At 35.8% G+C, this 22,822-nt stretch overlaps 10 protein-coding genes across 10 annotated transcripts; 5 read left to right on the forward strand and 5 right to left on the reverse strand.

Moving 5' to 3' along the window:
• Positions 1 to 137: 137 nt before the first annotated feature.
• Positions 138 to 1,319, reverse strand: GPI8 (GPI-anchor transamidase; the record flags this gene model as incomplete). The annotated part of the gene is made up of 1 exon (XM_071054884.1): positions 138 to 1,319. One exon carries the CDS (start codon positions 1,317 to 1,319, stop codon positions 138 to 140), a length of 1,182 nt encoding a protein of 393 aa, XP_070909577.1.
• Positions 1,320 to 1,798: 479 nt separating this feature from the next.
• Positions 1,799 to 3,340, reverse strand: UBX5 (DNA protein crosslink repair co-factor UBX5; the record flags this gene model as incomplete). Its single annotated transcript, XM_071054885.1, has 1 exon — positions 1,799 to 3,340. One exon carries the CDS (start codon positions 3,338 to 3,340, stop codon positions 1,799 to 1,801), a length of 1,542 nt encoding a protein of 513 aa, XP_070909578.1.
• Positions 3,341 to 4,042: 702 nt separating this feature from the next.
• PEX3 (Pex3p) lies at positions 4,043 to 5,467 on the forward strand (the record flags this gene model as incomplete). The annotated part of the gene is made up of 1 exon (XM_071054886.1): positions 4,043 to 5,467. The coding sequence occupies one exon, from the start codon at positions 4,043 to 4,045 to the stop codon at positions 5,465 to 5,467; it is 1,425 nt and encodes a 474-aa protein (XP_070909579.1).
• A 1,388-nt stretch (positions 5,468 to 6,855) lies between these two features.
• SKP1 (SCF ubiquitin ligase subunit SKP1) lies at positions 6,856 to 7,392 on the forward strand (the record flags this gene model as incomplete). The annotated part of the gene is made up of 1 exon (XM_071054887.1): positions 6,856 to 7,392. The coding sequence occupies one exon, from the start codon at positions 6,856 to 6,858 to the stop codon at positions 7,390 to 7,392; it is 537 nt and encodes a 178-aa protein (XP_070909580.1).
• Positions 7,393 to 8,503: 1,111 nt separating this feature from the next.
• Positions 8,504 to 12,667, forward strand: YSP2 (Ysp2p; the record flags this gene model as incomplete). Its single annotated transcript, XM_071054888.1, has 1 exon — positions 8,504 to 12,667. The coding sequence occupies one exon, from the start codon at positions 8,504 to 8,506 to the stop codon at positions 12,665 to 12,667; it is 4,164 nt and encodes a 1,387-aa protein (XP_070909581.1).
• Positions 12,668 to 12,812: 145 nt separating this feature from the next.
• YCG1 (condensin subunit YCG1) lies at positions 12,813 to 15,932 on the reverse strand (the record flags this gene model as incomplete). Its single annotated transcript, XM_071054889.1, has 1 exon — positions 12,813 to 15,932. One exon carries the CDS (start codon positions 15,930 to 15,932, stop codon positions 12,813 to 12,815), a length of 3,120 nt encoding a protein of 1,039 aa, XP_070909582.1.
• A 549-nt stretch (positions 15,933 to 16,481) lies between these two features.
• YVH1 (tyrosine protein phosphatase YVH1) lies at positions 16,482 to 17,555 on the forward strand (the record flags this gene model as incomplete). The annotated part of the gene is made up of 1 exon (XM_071054890.1): positions 16,482 to 17,555. One exon carries the CDS (start codon positions 16,482 to 16,484, stop codon positions 17,553 to 17,555), a length of 1,074 nt encoding a protein of 357 aa, XP_070909583.1.
• Positions 17,556 to 17,731: 176 nt separating this feature from the next.
• MND2 (Mnd2p) lies at positions 17,732 to 18,880 on the reverse strand (the record flags this gene model as incomplete). The annotated part of the gene is made up of 1 exon (XM_071054891.1): positions 17,732 to 18,880. One exon carries the CDS (start codon positions 18,878 to 18,880, stop codon positions 17,732 to 17,734), a length of 1,149 nt encoding a protein of 382 aa, XP_070909584.1.
• A 308-nt stretch (positions 18,881 to 19,188) lies between these two features.
• INA22 (Ina22p) lies at positions 19,189 to 19,821 on the forward strand (the record flags this gene model as incomplete). The annotated part of the gene is made up of 1 exon (XM_071054892.1): positions 19,189 to 19,821. The coding sequence occupies one exon, from the start codon at positions 19,189 to 19,191 to the stop codon at positions 19,819 to 19,821; it is 633 nt and encodes a 210-aa protein (XP_070909585.1).
• Positions 19,822 to 20,366: 545 nt separating this feature from the next.
• DAL81 (Dal81p) lies at positions 20,367 to 22,820 on the reverse strand (the record flags this gene model as incomplete). The annotated part of the gene is made up of 1 exon (XM_071054893.1): positions 20,367 to 22,820. One exon carries the CDS (start codon positions 22,818 to 22,820, stop codon positions 20,367 to 20,369), a length of 2,454 nt encoding a protein of 817 aa, XP_070909586.1.
• Positions 22,821 to 22,822: the final 2 nt, after the last annotated feature.

The raw sequence follows: 22,822 nt of genomic DNA on the forward strand, positions 1-22,822 counted from the left end.
TAAAAATTAATATTAAAAAAATAATCTCGGTAAAATCGAAGATCAAAAATTTTGATTAGGAATCCACATATTTAAAATAAATTATATTATATGTAAAAATTGTGCTAATATTTGGAAGTCAGAATATGCATTTCATTTCAGGTAATAATAGAATCCAAATCCCTTTTTTTATTACGTTGAACAACTGAGGCATAAAATATTGTAGCTGCCACTGAAAACAGACCTAAAAGCGTAAGTAAATTATTACTTGTCTCTGAATCTTCGTTAGTGAGTTCTTTATTCAGAGTGTCTGTAGATCTGTAATGAATTGATGACGCAGGGTTTTTTGGCGTTGCTGTAGACTTATCGTTTTGACTTGAGACTTTACTCTTTTTTATAGCTAAATCAAGAAACTTATTTTCTGATTCTATGGATAACTTATCCTGATCATCCGGAATAACATTTTGTACATTAGCAAAAAAATCAGTGATCAATACTTCTGACATGTTACGATCGAAAAGGTCAGTTCTAGCTCCTGCATGTGAATGGATGTCTTCATAGGTATAAGAATCATATAAGTCCTGTAAGGTTAAATTAGAATCCTTTTCAATCTGTTCTAAAAATTCCAAACTGTAGTAGGTGAAGCGGTCAATAACAGCTACACCGATTTCAACATCCGAGTGGTGTGAGTAAGAACTTTCGTGCAATTCACTAGATCCAAATGCAAGAACGTTAGGAGCATAAAACTTAGAATACATAGTATTTGCTTCACAAGTATCGATCATAAAGAATATCTCATTGTACCTTTTCTTCTCATACATTTGGGCAAAAGCGTCTGCAATATCCTCGGATGCAATTTCCTCTGCATCTTGAAACTTTAAGAAATCATCACCTCCATGGCCTGTCAAATATATAAAGATGTTTGAATTCTCATCTGTTTGTAATCTCTTAGATTTTGGTTGGTCTTCCGTCCATCTATCGGTAAGAAGCCTTATAAAATTTTCCACGGTAACTTCATATCCTCTATAATCAACTTCAACAGATTCACCATATAAATCAATAGCACGATCCTGATTGTTAAACACACTACCTGGGAAAAGGTTTCTAGAATTACATGCGACATCATCACTCAACATCATGATAATCTGAGAGTCCGGTATTCCCAGTCGCCTCACAGTTCTGTACATGCTCAGCACATTGGCCATATGTCTATAGTTGAACCAAAACCTAGAAGTAGACACTAGTACAGCCCAGTTATTGGTATGCTCTGCAGATACTATAACATCGCTCACAAGCAATAGTAACGATATTAGCCAAATTTTTAACGAAAATATCTTCATCGATTTTTTATAGTATGATAATGTGTGGTTATTTTTGCTGTATTTAACTTCAAAGTCAAAATAAGAACAAGTTCTTCTCCAGATACCCAGATAAAATTATATCTCTAATATATAGACTACCGATAGTAGAAAAGAATACGGCATGTAACCTTCACATTGACTTGCCTCGTTTTGTTTTTGGTGCCCTCCATTTTTCAGTTCACTTACAATTACGTAAAGGCTCGAGGTTGAGCCAAAAAAAAGATAAAAAAAGGAGCCCTATAGCCTTTTCTAAGGAAAGTCAGCCAAAAGACTAATAACAAGTAAATTGATAGATGGCAAATAACCAACGAACATATTAATTTTTGCAGTAGGAATCGAAACGGTTAATATCAGAATCGGTATTATTTTAACCCGCCTTCTCTCTATATTATATAACTATATGTATATAATTTGTGCGTGTGTCTAAATAAATTTTAAATATATTGAGTAATTGAGGTTTAGTCCTCTTCTTTCTCTACTAATAGTGAACTATTGCCTAGTCCTGCATCGGCAATAGTTTCAGAAAGTTTGTCTATTAGGTTTTCTCTTTGGTGGTTACTTAGCAGGAATTTGCAATCTGTAAACCCTTCCAGATTAACTTTTATGACCTCATATATTGTTCTGATTGTGTCGTCAAGGTAAAATCTTCTTACCAACCTTCTACCATCACCTGTTCTTATTTGAATCCTAGTGATCTTACCTGGAATATTTTGCTCTGGTTCTTCATGGTCAATAGCTTCAATAGAGTCAAACAGATTGTCCTTGCTTGGTACATCTTCCATTTCCTCGTCTTTGTCTTCTTGAATTGATGCATCATTACCTTCTGTTTTCTTGACGTCCTCATCGGAAATTGCAATTGGGTTCGTAGCTTCAGTACCGAGGGACTCACGAATAGCTAACTCCATCTGTTGTTCTTCTGTTAAAGTAGTAGGATCGATCTCTGGAGTAGGTTGTTTTACCAACGGGTTCTTTGATCCTGGGTCCAATGAGAATTCGTTAAGGAACTCATCAATCTCCTCAAGAAATGAGTTAGGGTTAGGCACTATTTCGTTCCATTGTTTCAGCCTCTCACCTGTTAAGGGATCAAGAATGGCAATATGAGGCAAATCATCTTTGCTGTTTAAACCATAGAAATGAATATATGGTTCTGCATTTCTGGACGAATACTGGTACTGCAAAAATATAAAGTTCTTCTTTATCACACGCTTAACTTTCTTATTTGACCAAACATCTCTGTTTAGCGCCTGGCATTGGAAAATTCCGGCGTCCTGTATATTAACCATTATCCACTTCTTTTTCTTCCTTGCTTTTAGTTTAGCTCTATCTAAGTTGAGTTTCGACATCATATCGAAAGGCGGCCTAAACAACATGGCAAGTTTGGCCTCCTTTGTGATAGGATTCTTAAGCCTCCTTACCAGTTGCTTCTTTTCAGTTATATTACCATCATCATCTATCTCTACTACATCTTCCTCAACATATTCATAATCATTGTCACTGTCTTCGTCCGTATCAGAGATTGAACCAGACACACTAGAAGAAGATTCTGAAGAAGAAGTTTCATCACTATAATCATCCTCCAATCTTTGGTTGAAAATACCCTGGGGTGTTGAATCATCAAACATGTCAGCAGCTACATTTCCAGTGTGATGTCTTAGACTGCTGTAGGCACCGCCAATGCCTCCATATGTTGCTGGAAAGATATGTGTCTCTGCTAGAGTCTCATGACGAGCCTGATCAGGTTCTCTAACACTATCCACTTGTTCTTCCTCCCTATATGCCTCCTGCTGTAACCTTTCAGCTAAATCATTATCAGTTTCCGTGGCGGCAGGGGCACCAGCATTTGCACCTCCTGGAGCAGAAACACCAGCACCATGCTCAAAGTAAAGCGATATAGCAGTCTCTAAATCACCACCAGCCATCTCTATGAATTGTTTCGCCACCTCACCATCCGTGGCCGCTGTGATTGCCATAAAATTATCTACCTGCTCCTGTTCCGACATTATTATATAACCTCTTAACTAGTATTTTTGTTTTTCTATATTCTTGAGTACTTAGATCTATTATTCACAACACCAACTATGCTAACTAATAATGATATACAGATTATAACAAACATTTGTAAATATTTAATAGAAATTAATATATATTGTGGTATTCCACGGGATTACAATTATACCAAGAAAAATTGGTATCGTGTATAATGATGTAAAATTGAATTAATTCATAGTACATCTTACTTGTTTAGTTTTAGAAATATGTGATAGACACCATGTTATAAATACATTTAAAATAAGAACTTAATACCAATATTTCTTCTACTGTGCTTACTTATGGTATATTTAAACTTCAAGAGTGTCTTCTTCGGAGTTGATCATATCAGTCACACTGGCAATGTCATTTTCATTTTTTTTTTGAGAAGTTCGCTTCTAAGAACAAAACCCGATTTTTTGTCAAAAGCAATTAGAATGAGAGAGGGAAAAAATAAATAAAGGAACTTCTCTAGGAATGATGGAAACATGACTTTTCTCAGTGGAGGTGAAGGAAGAGAAGGGAAAAGAGAGAGTCAGGATATATAATAGGAACATCGGTTGTTTTGTTATATTTAGAATACGGGTTTGGATAAGGACTATATCTTCTCAGGAGGAAAAAAATCAAGCGGTATATAAAATCAGAGAACAATACAAAAGAAAACATCGCATACTATGCCATTGCCAATACAAAATCGGAGAGGTTTGTTACGGAGGTACCGTGGGACATTAGTCTTCGTGGCGGCATCTGTTGGGACTTTACTTGCTGTTGGTTCGGTTACTTTATATTTGGTTAAACAATGGTTATATAAGCAGCAGTTGAAGATAGCGGAAGAGCATTTTGTAAGGGAACAGATCAAGAGGAGGTTTAACCAGACGCAGAGTGATTCTCTGGCGACTTTATATGAGCTAGTTCAAGTCAGTTCACTGGTGTACGATCAGAATGGGTTGAATCTCGATGAAGTGATGATAGCGCTGCGGGACAAGAAGTTACAGCGTGGTTCGACGGACAAAGCAGGTAAAGGGAGTGGGGAAACAAGCGGAAACAGCAGTGTCACCGGTTTCACTACTGTATTGAATGATAAAGTTGATGCTCGTAGTGTGAAGAGTAGTGATACTGTTGCACTTAAGGAGAAAAGTAAAGGTGAGCTCTGGAATGACCTGAAGATTAAAAGTATAGTCAAGCTTGTCACTATTACATACACCACCTCGTGCCTCTTACTCTTAACAAGGTTACAATTGAACATATTGACCAGGAAGGAGTACCTAGAAACAGTGGTTAAGGCAACTAAGGAGAAGGCCCAAGAATCTCAAAATGGATCTGCCGGAATTCTCGGGTGGGTTAGTAATAAGTTATGGTGGGGCAGTACGCCTAATAGCGCTAACGGTTCCGACCAAACTGCTTCCACCAGCAGCAAATATGGGGATCTAACAGCCGAACACAAACATCGTACACCTAAGGACAAGATAGAGTACATCAATGAGCAAGCTTTCCTTTCATTGTGCTGGTGGGTAATCAACCGCGGGTGGATGAAGATACACACGTTAGTGGACCGTGAAGTGCGGGTTGAGTTCAACACATTGGATCCAAAGAGCACACAGACAGTCGAGCAGTTCAGCGAACGTTTGACGAAAGTATATTACCGCGTGAATAAAGAGTTGTTCCTTATCAACGAAGAAGAACAAGAGAGACCCTTACTCGGGGTCCTGATCCCACGTACTTCTCAGCAGATGAAGAATGTCCTTGAACAAGCAATGGACCTAGAGTCCCTACAATTGCTCGAGCAAGATGATACTGTCCTGAAGCAGCTCTGCAACGAGATGGAACAGTACATGAAGAGCGAGGCAACATCCATAGTCATGGAACAAAGCATCAACGAATCCTACGATTATGCTATAAACGAGATAGAGAACAACGTGAAGAGGCGGAAACAAACGGATATACAGATGGCACTGTACGCTCTCAGCTGCAAAGAATGTTGCGACAAGATGCTAAAGACAAACTTGATAAGCATGGATAACGATTACCTGATGGTCCTTGACGGCATAACTGTCCTAGATGACCTAAGTGCCATGGTTTACAGCAACTTTGGACTATGAAAATAAGCATATATAATTTAGTTACAAAATGAATTATTCCTTTCTTTCTTTCTTTTTTTGTAATTGTTGTTATTGCCCTAATCCTTTTCTGGCCTTCCCTGCTCCCCTAAGATGGGTTTCCGTCTTCCCCTCCCCCCGCGCCCCACTTCCATCTTCTTTCTTTAATAGTTAGTGAATACCCTATATCTGTATATACGACCATCATGGCAGAACAAATAATATATAATAACATTCCCATCGCTTTTAACCTCCAGAACGAAGCGTAGAGAGAACGTAAAGTCCTCCGATGAGGGTTGAAGAGGGTTATGAGGGTTTAACCATAAAAAAGGAAAGTAAAGGGGCGGGCGTAGACAGCGAAGTGGCATAATTGATCAACGCTTATTTCTTTTTTATATCTGTGCTGCGGTATCTTGTGAGGTTTGATATTTTTTACTATCCGGGATTAAAGAAGAGTGCGAAGTGCTGAGAGATCTGTGCCCCACCTTTCAAATCGGAATATATATATATTTTTTTGATGCATATAAGAGAAATAGCATGGAAAAGGGAAAGATACAGTTTTTTTTTTTTAATCTTCAATTATTTTTTATATAGAAACACCTTGAGTGTTGGTAATTTCGAGGATGAAGTGATGTGCCCTCGCACCTGTAAGGAAGAAATCAGGAACTCTTGTCCACCCCTTCGGAGCTTTGTATTGTGAGACACACACACACACAACATATACACATAAGGGAGAGGGTTTTTTTTTTCTTTCTTTCTGTATTTTACAAATGACAAATGGTTATGTGTTACAAAAGAGAATGGAAGAAAATCAATTATATAATTATATTGTGTAAGTAAGGTTAGTAAGTTTGAAGTTTGAGGAGGGTTGAGAAAGAAAAAAAAAAAGTAGCCCAATAGCATTAATCTAGACCGATATTTATCCATCTTTGAATTGAAACAATGGGTTAAATAAAAATTAAAATACATAAAAAAAAAAGATCAAAACTTGTTATTTTAATATTTATATATAATAAATAAGTTATTTTATAAATATTCGGTGCGTGTTTTGTAGGACGTTTACAGAAGCCAGAAAAAAACAACAACAGCACTTTAAAGAAAAAGCCGAGAACTTAAAGGGAGTGAAGTATATAAAAAAAAAAGGAACAGGAAAAAAAAAAATAATTATAAATTTTAAATACAAGAAAGGTAAAAAAAAAAAGCTATTTTGATATATAACTTACAAAAAAAAAAAATAGAAAAAGGCTACTCCAATTTTTTGTAATCAAAACATTAAAAAGGAGATCATAAGAACAAAAGAAATTTGATCTAAAAATATAATCAGAACCAAATAAAATAATAGTAATAATAATAATAATAAAACAGCCCTATAAAATAATAAGTTAATGATAATGGATAAGAAGAATAAATTTGTTGTACTTGTGAGTGGTGAAGGTGAGAGGTTTACTGTTGAGCGTAAGATTGCTCAACGTTCGTTGTTGTTAAAGAACTATTTGAATGATATGCATGATAACAGTTTGGATGAAGATGAGGAAGAGGAAGAGGAAGAGGAGGATGACGACGAGATAGTGATGCCGGTCCCTAATGTGAGATCGTCTGTGCTGCAGAAAGTGATTGAATGGGCTGAGCATCACAGAGACTCGAACTTCCCTGATGAGGATGACGATGACTCTCGTAAATCTGCACCCGTTGACGCATGGGACCGTGAGTTTTTGAAGGTCGACCAAGAGATGTTGTATGAGATTATTCTTGCGGCAAACTATCTAAATATCAAGCCTTTGCTGGATGCGGGCTGTAAAGTTGTGGCAGAAATGATCAGAGGGAGATCTCCAGAAGAAATCAGAAGGACATTCAACATTGTAAACGATTTCACACCTGAAGAGGAAGCCGCTATTAGACGTGAGAACGAATGGGCTGAAGACCGCTAAAAATGTGAATAAGACTAGAAACACTAAACAAAAAAAAAAGTAAAAATTTAAAGGGTGATTTTAACAAAAGAATAAACTAAAAAACCACAACAATTAAAAAATTACAAAAAAAAAAGATATAAATTATTTCTCATAGATTTTTTAGACAAACTATTATAACCCTCAATGTAACCCATGACTTGTACAATGCATAGAAGGTATAGCATAAAAAAATAAGACGAATTAAAGAAAAAAAAGAAAATAACTCTATTTTCTTCTTTTATTTCTGTTTATATTTTTATTTTGCTATTACTAATTATAAAAGAATTCGTGGTTTCAAAGTTTATAAACTACTAGTAGGATTTGAAATTTCACCATAAAAAATGTACAATATATAATATATAAAAAGAACAATAGAAAATTGATGACAACCTCCTGAAAGCGAGCCAATTACACGATTATAACTCAAAAAACTATAAATAATAAAGATGTAAATTAAAACGAGCATTGATATTATACCCATTCTTCGAATACAGAAAATATTTATATACATATATATGCATTTATATATATGATCAAATAATAAAAGTATATAGAGAATTATAAATACACGTGAAATAATCGTACATTAAAACATATCTATTACCATATTAGGAAAAAGGTTCTCATTTAAGAAGAAAATCCAATTTCTTTGCGTTCTGTTCTACGTGATCGAGATGACCAGTGGAAATATCGCACAAATGATACATAAACATAGTAATAAAAAAAAAACCTCTTTAAAGACACAAAAAGGGTAATAACAGACTAAAAAAAATTTTCTTTTTTTTATTATGCTTAAAGTTCTATTTTACCTAAAAGGCGTAGAAAATCAATAAGCCGGGGTTTAGATGGGCTTTATGTGCAGGAGGCATTTAATTGAAGAGTGAGTTGCAATTGGGAATAACCAAGGATCTAAAGAAATAAACAATATTCAACCTGTTCTTTAGGTATTAATCAAGTACTTTTTTTTATACTCTTTTCCTTTGTTTTTGATAAGCTATATGGAAACTGGCCTTTACAAGAAGTGACGAACGAGCTATATATTAAGGAGAGGTACTACCAGTGAACAAAATAAATAAAAGGAAACGAAGATATGGGAAAAGAGAACGGAAAGAAAAGGTCAATAAGCGATGCAGCGTTTTTCAAGCTGTTTAAGAAGAAGACCTCGAAGAAACACTCTAGATCGAAGAATAGCACGCTCTCGAGACCATCTGTTTCAGTACACACAGATAACAAAATAAGTGGTACGAATGGATCTCAAAGGGCGCCTGTATATCCAGAAATTAGATCCATACGAAGCCAAGGGAGTAATGGGGGTCGGTTTAGTTTTAGTAGCCGTCACCGCAGCAATGGCCACTATACTGGTAATGACGCACATAACAACAGAAAAGATAATGATAATGACGATGATGATGACAACAATGATATTGATTATTATAGAGACGATGGAACAGGATCAGAGATGACCGAAGATGGGATAGATTTGGCTTTTAAACCTCGAAGATCTCTTCAGAATTCGACAGCCGGATTGAAAAGGATAAATACTCTTCAAGGTTATTTTAATATCCCGGTGACTATAGATACACATCAAACAAAGAATAACTCACAAGCTACACCAGGGACGAAAAGCTATCCAATATCGAGGAAAACGTCAGAACTTTTTTCCACATCAAGAAATGCATCTAAATCAGGCACACATATTATGTCGCAGGAAAACAACTCTTCAACTGGTATTTTAAACACCATTGTAAATTTCGCCCAGAATGCCGTCGGTAGAGGTGTTCCAAAGATAATAGTAGATGAACCTGAACATCAGTCAATGAATTCTCCGAGATACATAAATAATTCTGGAAGTGCCATTGCGCCATCATTGTCAGCATCCACTCATAATCATACTATAGATAGCCATGGTGTTAATCGTAGCAGATCAATACAAAAGACACATACCCCAGAATCCAAGCACAATAGCCGAAATGAACAGTCACCTACATCAGAGGAACATAATGACACTGTTGTAGTTTCTCCGTTAAACGAAGAACACAGAAGCTCGTCTTTCCTGAAGCATTTAGATTCCATTTTATCTCCAAAGACAGTGAATGCTGGACAACTGGAATCAGCCCCAATTTCACCTGGGAACAATGATAATGTATCTGAGAGATCAATGTCGACTAATGATACCGAAGCTACTAGAAAAAACCGGATAAAAAGCGATTCTACCCAGCGAAAACGTTATTCATACCCCGACGGAGAACGTGAGACGATTAGCTCGGAATTGAACAATAAAATAGCGAACGAAGGTGATGTGTCAAAGGTAAAATTCCAGTCATACATTGGCTCTGCCGAGCCTGCCATAGCAACATTTGGTAAGGGTAATTTAACACTTGACGCTTTAGCTGACAACTCGAATTCAGTAGATACCAATGATGTCAGTGAAAGTAGAGTTTCGTTTAAGAACTCATCCAACGGTCATCCAGGCATGCCAATATTCAATGAAAATTACAGAAATAGTAGTTATATCGATGTATCGCGCCACTTAGGAAGCAATAAGCCAAACGATTTTGTGCGTGGTAGGAGTAAAACTCTCCCAACTAATGATGCTACTGCAATCATCGAGAAAGGATTGGAATCGAGTGAAGGTAAAAGGGATTCAAGAGTGACCACTGTTTCAAATGATGAAATTGCCAACGGACTTGATACTGAGAGAAAATCAAGATCCTTATCTAAAAAATTTTTAAACAGACGATCTTTTTCACCAAGTATTGGTAACAAAGTGATTCCTTCCATACCTTTCAGGAACTCTCTAAATAGAACCCGGAATAGTGGTGAAAAACAGGATTTAGCAAAACCTCGTTCTAGCGGTGTTTTTGCTACTACTGTCCATTCCACAATGGATAATGAAATGGGTAAAACCGTCTTACAAGGTATAGAATATTCAAATGAAAAAAAGAACGCAGAATTCCACAATATATTTAAAGATGCCGGTGTTACGCCGAATGAAAGGTTAATAATTGATCACAGTTGTGCATTATCAAGAGATATTCTATTACAAGGTCGTATGTATATTTCAGATCAACACATTGGATTCAACTCGAATATTTTAGGTTTTGTTAGCACTGTTTTTATCCCTTTCAAAGAGATAGTTCAAATAGAAAAGAAAACCACTGCTGGTATATTTCCAAATGGTATTGTTATTGATACTCTTCATTCAAAATACATTTTTGCATCGTTTATTTCACGAGATTCTACATTCAATCTAATAACCGATGTTTGGAATCAAATTATTCTTGGCCGTCATTACTCTGATGATACCGACAATAGCGACTATAGTTCTAATATGAATGATCTTAGCGACTCTAACAGCCTATATAATCAGTTGAGGGACATCGACGAGGCACAACTATCTGATATTAACAGTACCGATATGACATCTAGTGATGACGTAGAAGATATTTTGTCCACTGCTCCGAATAAAAAAACTAAGGGTCAGAATAAATTATTATTTGGACCCGTAAAACATATACCCACAGACAGTGATTTTAAACCAACATCTAATGAGAAATTAGTCACTGAGTTTCTAGTTGAGGCTCCAATGGGTGTAGTGCTAAATATATTATACGGAGAAGATACGAAATACATGGTAGAAATCCTTGAAGCAATGAAAAGTTTGGAGATATCGTCTATACCAAAACTATTAGGTAGCAATAGCAGAAAATTTGACTATGTTAAACCACTTCCAGGAAACATAGGCCCGAGTAAAACTAAATGCTTTATTACCGAATCTATTGATCATTATGATCTAGAGAAATATGTAAAGGTTTCACAGATTTCGGATACACCAGATGTCCCCTCAGGTAATGTTTTCTCTGCCAGGTCAGTCTTCATATTCACATGGGACAAAAATAATTCGACTAAAGTTGCTGTTTACGGTTGTGTCGACTGGAGAGGTAAAAGTTGGCTGAAGAGTTTCATAGAAAAGGGAACTGTTGATGGTATACTTGAGATGGCAAAGACAATCCACAGCGAAATAAAACGCATTATTAATGACCAACAGGGAACGTTAGAAAAAGTAGATAGTAAAGAAGAGGTAGAGGAGTCCAATTTACCTAAGCTTGGCCCGGTAACGCATCCTCCTACCCAATCGTCCTTTCATAAAGAGTCTGATGATACTATAATCGAAGAGGAAGTAAATTTTACCGTCCCGCTTGGTACGGTTTTCCAAATACTATTTGGCGATGATACATCTTACATTAAGAATATGATTGAAAAACAGAATAACTTTAATATATCTCAAATTCCACCATTTAGTAATAAAGCTCGAGAATACACATACACCAAAAAACTTGCTAATTCCTTTGGTCCAAAACAGACTAGATGTTTCATTACGGAGAAAATTGAGCATATGGATTTAAATAACTATGTGGTTGTACGGCAAATTGTTAAATCACCGGATGTCCCCTCCGGTAACAATTTTGCTGTTCATACAAGAACTTATTTATCATGGGGAGCCAATAACAGTACTAACATGTTAGTTGTGACAAATGTCGAATGGAGTGGTAAATCTTTACTGAAAGGAACAATTGAGAAAGGTTCAATCGAAGGCCAAAAAGTCTCCACCAAACAAGTTATCGAAGATCTAAGAGAAATTATCTCAAATGCTGGCTCCATTAAGAAGAAAACTAGGCGTAGATCAAGGGCTGCTACGACCTCCAGAAAACAGAGCGAAAGTATTTCTAAACCAATTGAATCATCAATTGATAATTCAGCTAATAATTCAAACACTATACTGGACAACATGATTTCCATAGTCACCGAAACTGACTTCACTTCAGTTAAAGGGATAGCTGGAATAATAGTTAGCATTCTGACAGTTATACTGATTTTTAGAAGTATTTTCAGCACGAAGAAGTCAACAACTCAGTTAATTAGACCTGGTATCATCATCATTGATGGACAGGAGTATAATTATGTTCCAAACCTTAAAACTATTTATGACGTTTACGAAAATAAAGTAGGGACTGGCGATTACTCAGTACATTCACAAGATAATAATCCTGTAATGGAATCTGAATTTTTAATTTGGGATTGGCTTGATGATCGTGGAAGTAGTACCCGACACCAACCGTTGTTTAATAAACAATACGAACCTGCATTTAAGGCTGTTAAATCACACAAGGTACAACAGCTGAAAGAATCTATAAAAATTGCTGAAATTCAGCTTGAAGAAATGAAGAAACTGCTTGAATATGAGGAAGATTAACTACGTTACTAATCTCGACGAAAAACCTCATCTAATCAGCATAGTAATCTTTTTACATAGTGCATATATTTATAGAGAACAATAATTAGTATCACTACTACCATTAATAATGAATAATTTGAATGTGTAATACTAACAGGTTTTTTTAGTCGTCTGACATTTCAATGTCCAGATTTTCTGCAGAGTTTTGGACTGAGCTTAAACCATCAGTAATATCTTTATCTTTAGGTTGACCATCTTCTGAAGGCCGCTCTTCTGACAGCAGATCTTCTGAAGGACCATCCTCAAAGTCTGATAATGAGTCAGACCTGCCACGTTTTTTGGTATTCGACAGTAATTCTATAGCGGACAGCTGTTCTTCAACAACGTTTCGAGGAGTGTTTGGATTCTCGAAAACTTGTGAGGATTCTAGAATCATTGAATATTGGTCATTACCAGAGCTTTCATCACTTGATTCTTCTTCAATTCTATTTTCTGATTGTATTAATAACTCCTCTAGTTTGCTTTTGAATTTCTCTAATGACGTCCTACTCAAATGATCAAGAGAATCGTTTTCTAGAATATCCAGTATATATTCACTTACATGTTTTAGGGCAGAGTAATCTTGTTCAACATGCAATGATACTAAATGTATATTAGCTAACAGCATCCTTTTCACCTCAGGTTTCTCTATCTGTGGAATCATCTTGAGAACATCTTGTACAAATAAAAGCTGAGATACTTCCGAATGGGCATCCTTTTCATCACGTTTAATAACCTTTGTTGGATCAGTCCAATCTAATAACTGCTGAAATATTATATTAGGTTTTAGCATTCGTGATTTAGCTTCTTCATTTTCATCAGAATTTTGTAGGTCATCCCAAAGAACACATAACCTCAGCAAAATATCAGACGCAATCCTAGCCATTCTATTTTGATGGGTAATATGAGAGAAACAGTATACTGGTAAACAAAAAGCAAAAGCTTGAACCAATTCTTCATTACTGGCATTACTAGGTGTGAAATATGACAGCACTAAAGTCTCGAACAAGTCGTCATCAGTAAAAATATCAGCCAAAAATAGTTTGCAGAGACCTTCCGCAACGATTTTTTGACATTCAGGTAATTCTGCATTCTTTAGAACTTTGTAAAAAATTTTATGTAGAGAAATGGAGTCAACTTTCCCTTCTCCGTCAACCACAGTATTCCCGTGAATAGAAAATATATCAAAGATAACTTTTAGGGCCACACTTTTTAGGGATTGATTACCTTTTGAGACACACATACCTAAGATATACATGTTTTCTGTAGCCAATTGGACATCCAAAAGACAACACAGACCAAGATTTCGTACACCTAGCTCTCTAATTGTTGGTTCATTATTTCTAACTGCAGGAGTAACCAAAGTATCGATCAAAGATGCTATTAAGATATTTTCCTCTATGGAAGTATTGACCAATTCTAACATACAGCTTGACCTTGTTAAACATAATACAAGTGTTTCTGGACGAGCTTCTCTCTCACTCAGCATTTTCCTCATTATACTAGACTCGTTTGCAGAATTACTACCGTTTTGAACTAGACTTTCAACTGCAGAATGAAATGACTCAATATCATCATCATCATCATCATCATCATCATCATCATCATCATCATTTCCCTCGTTTTCCTCGTTATCAGTACCAATAGCATCTTTATTTCCTTGAGTACCATTTTCAATTGCCTCTTTTTGTTTGATTTTGGCTAACCTTTTCATCCGTTTGGCTTGTTTTTTGGCCTCAATTTCTTCCTTTTCCTGTAACTCAATATCATCATCTCTAATATCATTAATAATTTCGATTACCATAGTAATAAAATCTTTTTCATTTATGGATAATGTTTTTAATACATGAATCCCAATCTTGATTAGAGGAGGAGAGAGTTGTTTGAGACCTAATAAATTCCTTACAACGTTCAACATCGATCTCCTACCTATCTCATCACTATAATCATACTTATTAGATGTGACCAGAATTTGTTCAATAATAAACTCTAGATGCGATTGTTCAGATGTATTGATTGGTGTTTCAGATTTCCCATGGTATAAAATATCAACATAATATTGCAGGTATTCAGCCAATCGTGAAGCTTCTGGGAAGTTGTCATAAAGGACTTCAGATATATTTTTGTCAAGACAATAAAGATAAAAACACCTAAAAAGAAAAACAGTTTCTATGGTAAAGTTCTTCCATATTTCTTTCGGAAAAGTAATCTTTTGAATTATTTCTGGTCTCTTTTCAAAAAGACATTGGAGAATTTTAAAGCACGTATCAGCATTCCTAACATCGAGGTATTCAAGCAGTTTAATCAAGTCCCCAGAAACAATGTTTAACCAATCATGGCAGATCAATTTCTTACAGGCTTTTCTAACAGATTCTTCTCTATCTTCCAGGCCCCAAACAATTAATTGATCTAGAATTTTACTGTCAATCTTTGTGAAACACGATTTACCCGCTGTCTTCAGTATTCTCGAGTAAACTAGTCGTCTATTAATCTGGTTATTGTCTCTGGCTCTTTCCAAGATATATGGCATTGTTACAGGGGAATGTATTAAGTTAAGCATCACTGCTCTTCGTACCTCAGCAGATGGATCGTTTTGTATTAGTTGCATTAGCGTACTTGTGGCTTCATTTATTTCGACTACATCACTTTCTTCAGGTCTAGTCTCCCTTTGTGATTCTTCAGCTTGGAACTTTGTAAGACAGAAAACAGCTTGAATTCTGACATTTGGATCTTTATCATATATCCTTTTGCTTAAAGACCATGTTAGTAATTCGTATAAAGACTCGTCTATCTCTCCAATATTATCCATAATGACAGCCAAAAGCTGTACCACACGAAATCTTACATTTCTATCTTTACTCTCAACTCCTCTGAGTACACTTCTAATGAATTGATCTACAAACCGCGAAAATACCGCTTCCTCATCATTTACCAATGGTGTACCTTTCTCCTTGGCCAATTCTATATCCTTATCTAATGATGCAATAAATGCAGCAATCAGCTTTATAATTCTATCACCAACTACTTCACTCTTCTTGAGAGGGAGAATACCAACCACCAATCTATTGATCCAATAGTTAAATGCATCCTCATACCCTTGAGAAACCGCTTTACTTTGTATCTTTTTCAACACCGCAACATGTTTCCTATGACCAGCATAAGAACTTTGCGCCACTTGAAACACATTGGCCACAGAACCAAATATTTTGGCATTAATATCCCCATCATCATGCGGCTGGATCATTGTATAGAGTTAATTTTGTTGAATTTGTCCTCTATCGTTATTATTTTATCTGGTTAACTAACAGCCAGATTAAAAAGAAAATCCCTAAATTTACAATTCTTCTTCTAAATAGTCAATTTTCACGCCAGTTAGCCCTGGACTGTTTAGCTAAAGAGGTTTTGTTTATTTCTATTTTGTTTAACCACAATAGTTCCTTATTATTTCGCTTCAGCAGGAACAATTGATGAAAAAGTTAAATCCCTTCAATTATTTTAGCAAAGAATAGGACAGATATTGATTCTAATGCCCTACAACTATTCTCCCTAATCCTCCCTCAAACCTTACAAATAACAGAGTTTAACCATTTCTTGATGCAATTCGTGATTGACATTTGTTTGTTTTCTTTCTTTCTTTTTTTGCCAATGAAATTTTTCAAAAATTTTTTTTTTTTTTTTTGCGATGCGATGGGCGATGAGCTTGCAATTTTTAAATAATTGCTATGTTATATAAGAAGGATACCAAAATAAAGTATGTTAGTAGGACTAATATGAAAGTAGTGAAGGTATAAATATGTCTGATGAAATTAGTAGGATTTTGGGAGGTATCTATATGGGTGGGTTTCTTCCCATTGCGAACCATGTGCCGTTAAAGGTTCAATATAATGTGACACATATTTTATCCGTGTTGAAGCTAGAGGCTATCCCTGAATATTTGATCCGTAAGGGGTATACTTTCAAGAACATCCCTATTGATGATGATGACACAACTGACATCATCCAGTATTTCAATGAAACGAACAAATACATTGATGAGTGCCTGTATCCGATGGAGACTGAGTATGACCCTGCAAAGGTTGATTTCAAGAAGAAGAAGCAGAGTGGTAATGCCATATATATTCATTGTCAAGCAGGAATCTCTAGATCCACATCGTTTGTAGTTGCTTACCTGATGTATAGGTTTGGTTTAAGTTTAGCGAATGCCATGCATGCGGTGAGGCGTAGAAGACCTATGGTAGAGCCCAACCCAAATTTCATGGAGCAATTGAAGGTGTATGAAGGCATGGGTGGTAGTAAAGTGAGCATTGATAACCAATTCTACAAATCCTGGAAACTAAAGCAATCGTTGAAACTTGATCCTACCGGTGAGGATATTCTATCCAAGGATGACATTTACAGAGATGCTCAAAATGAGGACAAGGAGTTAGATAGTATGACCAAAGAGGAACTATCAAAGATCTCTACGATTAGATGTAAGAATTGTAGACAGAGGTTGGCATTATCAACATCTTTCATCAACCACGAGCCCCCAAGCAAATCTTCTTCCGAGGGTCATTTTATCAGAAGAGCAGCTGGTTCTCATAGAATCATTGATATCCAAGAATCGTCTACTATCTGTTCACATTATTTCGTAGAACCTCTAAATTGGATGAAAGAGGACCTACAGAAACAGGAACTAGAAGGTAAGTTTAGCTGCCCAGGATGTAAATCGAAAGTGGGTGGATACAATTGGAAGGGGTCCCGTTGTAGTTGTGGAAAATGGGTAGTTCCTGCTATTCATTTGCAATCCAGTAAAGTGGATCACTTCCCATTGACTGAAAAGGCTCTACCAAATAGAGTTGAATTTAAACCCACTGAACAAAAGTGATAGTAGGTGGACCTTTCCATATTTAAATAGCATTATTCTTTAACATTATAAATAGGACAATTATATGCATTCTTCATACTGATAGTGATTCTTTCTGCATTGTTTAAAAGGTTTTTTTAATATTATATAACTTTTAAAACAATGACGTATCAATACTCAGATAAAAAGTAATAAGCTTATTGCCTATTTTGCAAAGAACTCACTCTGCTACTCCTTGCAATATCGCTATTATCAATTGTATCAGAGATATCAACTGTGGGTATCTCTGTAAAGTCATGGCCATCTGAATGGAGATCAGATGAGATTTGGCCAACGCTTAGATGATTGTCAGCAGTCGAATATGTAGAAATATCACCATCTTCACTATAGATATCATCATAGGCATTTCGTGGTCTACTCGTTGCCTCAACAAATTGTTGAATAGAGAGATTCCTATTAATACCGTTTTGGACAATTGGATCCCTTGTAGCCAAGTCGGAATTTTCAATAGCCCCAAGATATGTACTTCGGTCACCATCTCCCTCTCCCTCTTCCTCTTCATCATCAATTTCAACTCTCGCATATTCAGCATCATAATCATAAGATATTTCATCTTCTTCTTCACCTTCAGCTTCATCAACAACTTCATTCCCCACATTCGTGGAGCTGTTGCCATTATTAGTATCGTAATATTCGTTATTGACATCTACAGCCGAATGCTCTATAGTGTGATTTCCTGACTCAACAAGTACCGGAATATTTGTTGAAACATTAATATCAATATTTTCCGTGATGTTATCATTATCATTATCGTTATCAGTCATGTTACCAGTTTCGGCAGAGTTTTGCATGGAAGGGTCAAGTAGATTTTCCTGATAATTCATAGTATTTGGTCCAGATAATCGTTCTAATGGTTGATCCATATCCATGTTATCCGACTTTCTCATTTGTCTCTCACGTCTAATTTCGGCCATCGTTTTCCTACAACCAATTGGTCTCAAGGTGTTCCAACCAGCCTTTCTAATACTATACATCCGTTTCTCAAAGTCCTCGTATCGCATCTCAGTAACTGATAATTTCATTCTACCCTTACAAAGATTACGTACAGGAATAAAAGGAGCATCACTAGCAGCACTATAAGCTGAAAGCGGTGGTATATATTGGATTTCCTCATCTTCAACTTCATCATTTGCAGCGGCAATTCCATGACCGTACCCAGACTCTTGCGCCTTCCGTATCCTCTCTTTTTCAAACTTATTCTTGATATGCTCAAATATTTGCATATCCATCAATCTTGGGCCATTTTTACCTTCAAATAGTTCAACTCGCGGTACAATACCTTCCATTTCCTCTTCTAATACTCAAATATAATCTCTGGATGTCGTGACATACCTTTAATTCTATTAAGCTATGCATTATTTGATCTAAGATTGGTACTTTTAGTCTCACCGCCTTTATATAAGAGTTCACCCAAAAAAATAAAACAAAAAATTAAGAAGGATTGATTCAAGGGAAAGTTTAAAGCTGAAGTTATCCAATTTGGATAGCCAGGAAACATATACTAACCAATCGAGAAAGACTAATTCTTGAATAGTGCTGTTTATAGATTTAAGACTAAAAAAGAAGACTATAGTCGGAATTGAAACAAGTGAAAATGTTTAGATATAGTAGCGTAAGGGTTGCTCAATCCTGTAGATTTCGTATCGTACAGCGGTTATATTCAAGTGCGCCTGCTACCAAGAAGAAATCTAAGTTTGATAAATCGGCATTGAAACCTCTGGGTCTATTAGTGATATTTGGGTCAATTTTGACTAATGTGATGGAGGAGAGGAGGAAATTTAATAATATGGAAAGACGTTACACATTGAAAATAGATAAGTTGGAAGAATTAGTAGAGCGCTGTAAGAAAGGAGATACTGATATTGATATATCAAATGAACTAAAAATAATAGATGCTATGTTTTCTGTTAGTGAAAATCAAAAAGTCTCAGGGTTAATTGCTAAAAGGAAAAGAGAATATGATTCAGATATAAAGCAGATAGATCATGAAAAGGAAAGCTTAGAGAGTATTTGGGAAGATATAATGAAGTCTGTTGAAGAAATTCCTCAGAAAAATTCGGAACCTGCTTCCGACTTGATTACTGATCCAGCAGTTCTTGAGAAGCGAAAGGCTAAAGAAGAGTTAGAGAGAAAATCTGCTCCATCATATTTAACTCATACGATTGTCGAATCCCCAGGTGAACTAAGTGAAGCTGCAAAGGATACATCAGTTAAAAAGTTTTTATGAGATTCACCGAAAAGATTAACTTGTATATAGTTTTATTATAGGTAAGTATAAGTAAGTAAGAAACTACCGATGTCCTAGAAATTACATTTAACCTGTATTACGAAACAATTTATATTTAATACATTCGAGCTAAACATAACACTATCGTATGAAACAGAAAGGTATATAATAAATATGATAAATATAATAAATGTAGTAGACATAATTTATATTTTAAACTGAAAGTGGAAATCTGGAACTAGAAGAATAAGGTAATAATAAAAGTAATGATAACTGAAAATAATAACAATAACAATAATAATACAGAAAGATAAAATAAATATTAATGGGAAATTTCACAAAGAAAAAAAAAAAAATGCTAAATGGAATAGAATTGAAGAGAGTGCAAATCTTGTAAATCAAATACTCTTAGATAATCATATACAAAGCAGTATTGTTTATTGATAGAACACCTTTTTCTTGAAAAATTTTAAGCAAAATTAAACAATTAATTATGACAACTGTGGTTTTATAAGAGCAATTTAATCAGGCGTTGCATTTCAAATTTAAGGTGAGAGATTGAAGTTATGATTACTGCCAACATCAGAATTTAGAAAGGTATCAGAGTTTGTGGGACTTCTGTTAGTAAAAGAACCCGAATACTCATTTGATTGCTTAGAGGTTTTTGATTGCTGTGAATTGACAGTATTGGGTTGATGGTTTACAATTCCTGGTGAAACATATTGCCATGGTGAGTTAGTTGCACTATTAAAACCTCTACTTGAAGCTGTAGGGGAGCCCTGTGACACCTTAGAGTTCCTCTTTTGGGACTGTCTTTGGGAATCTTCTTTTACTTCATCAGTGAGTAAACCCGGGATTTCTGCGAACAGGGCATGCATACGACTTAAAGCATGTCCAAATTTGTCAAAAGTTTTAGACCCAACACGTAAAATCCAAATATAATGGCGAACTATATCGCTTAAATATTTTGATTCTTCTTTGGATTCAGCGGATGTATAAAGTAAAGCTGCAAAGGAACCTATTAACATTATAGAGCCTGTTGCAGATGGGAACCAAAAGGCATTAGTGTGCTCAGTTTTCAAGTCACGAATAAATTCTATAGCTGCTACCAACCTAGTTCTAGCAGCTGTTCTACAAACTTTTTTAATCTCGGCTGGGGTAGTAGGAGTTAAACTTGAAATAATTTTACGATGTAATGATATCTCCACTATAAAATAACACAGGGTGAGTGTAGCATTACAATTAAATTTTTTTGATTCAAAAGTAGCCATAGATAGTTGGGGTGGTAGTTGATGATACCACTCACGTAATTTTAGTTGTAAGGGTTTAGCCAATCGTAATACTTGTTCTATGGAGGTGTTAATGTGCATGGATCCTAATGTGTAAAAAGTATCCATAATTTCTCCTAAAATGATACTAAGGGAAACATAATTCTGGAAAATCAATGCACCGTTCTTAAAGTCTTGGAGATTTGGAGTCAACTGGAACATTGGTGCACCCATATTCATATCCATAGATGTTTCTGAATTAGATCTTTCCTTGATAATTGGAGAATCAGTAGGTAAATCCGATTCACTAAGCATTTGAACCATCCAATTTCTACCTAATATAAGGTGTGAATGTCTAGACTCCAATAATGCTGTCCATTTATCCTGAGACCATACTGCCCAAGCTAATCTCTTTCTTAGATCCTTTTCCCATTTTGGCAGGCGCCAATCTTGACATTCTATACCAAGACCTAACTCTTCTGCTAAAGCTACTAAACAAGAGGAAATAACCCAATTATTAGTATTTTCACTTCTACACAACAATAATAGAAGTCCCGTTTGAACCATACTCAATTTTGGTCTTTCAATCCGATTGAGAAATGTTTCGAACGCTATTGTATTAAGTTTCTCTATAACATCAGGTTTTGGAAAACCAATGAATCCAGGATGAAAATCCCACCATTGTAATGCTAGTGAGTATATTGAGGCTAATAAAGGTGCCGTCAGTTCTCTATACGATCTGGAGTATTTTTCTAGGAATACTCTTTCATGTAAAATGGGATAGTAAGGATGAACTAGCTTGAAAAACATCTTCACCAATGTTTTACCATGGGGGTATATAAGACTCTCAACCATATCAACTTCTTGTTCTTGTTTCAGGTAAACTTCCTGATTATAGTCATCTTTCAACATAAATTGAACATTAGGGGCGACCCTTCTAAGAGCAACTGTGGATGAGAGTTGAATCTGGTCTATACTATCGAGTTGAATACAGTTTATAAGTCTTGTATCATATACTGACGTTGCTCCTAGGTAGAAAGAAGACCTAGGATATTGCATTGGAGGTTCAGGCGACATTCTAGGTTGAAAAGATCCAGGAGATTGTTGTTGGGTCGGGTATGCAGGTGAGTCCTGTCTAGACATATTTGTCTTTCTAATATTGTTCAGCACTGATTGATGCGGTGAATTCTTGTTCGAATCTCTACCACTACTCATTTCGTCATATTTCTTGGACTTTCGAGGTTGTTCCATGACAGGTTTTTCAGAATCAAAGGATCTTTTCCTAGAAGCAACAGCATCAAGACTATTATTTTCGACGTTGCTAGATTGTTCTAACGAACAAGCAACATTTTTTTCCTGACAGTTTGCGCACTTAACATCCCCTTCCTTCTTATTACAATCAGACCCAGTCTTATCACATTCAGTACATCTACCATATTCACTATTTAAAGACGGCTGTTTCTGTGACTTTCCATAAGAATCCGCAATGAGTGTACTATAGTCGCCTAAAAATGACTCAAGATTATGACTTTGATCATCGGCATTCATATCATTCATAATTTCATTAGATACATTCTTCTCCCTATCCTTAGAAAGCTGCGCTAAAATATTATCATAATCTTCTTTTATAAGCAACTCATTCTCTTGTATCCCACCACCATCAGGTCCTCTCTCATGGTCTTCTATCCCAGGATGCCCTATCTCTCCATTACCATTCGAAGACTCTTTCATCG

Source organism: Nakaseomyces bracarensis, assembly GCF_045282275.1.
Source record: "Nakaseomyces bracarensis strain CBM3 chromosome Unknown Scaff13_0, whole genome shotgun sequence".
NCBI classification, from domain to species: domain Eukaryota; kingdom Fungi; phylum Ascomycota; class Saccharomycetes; order Saccharomycetales; family Saccharomycetaceae; genus Nakaseomyces; species Nakaseomyces bracarensis.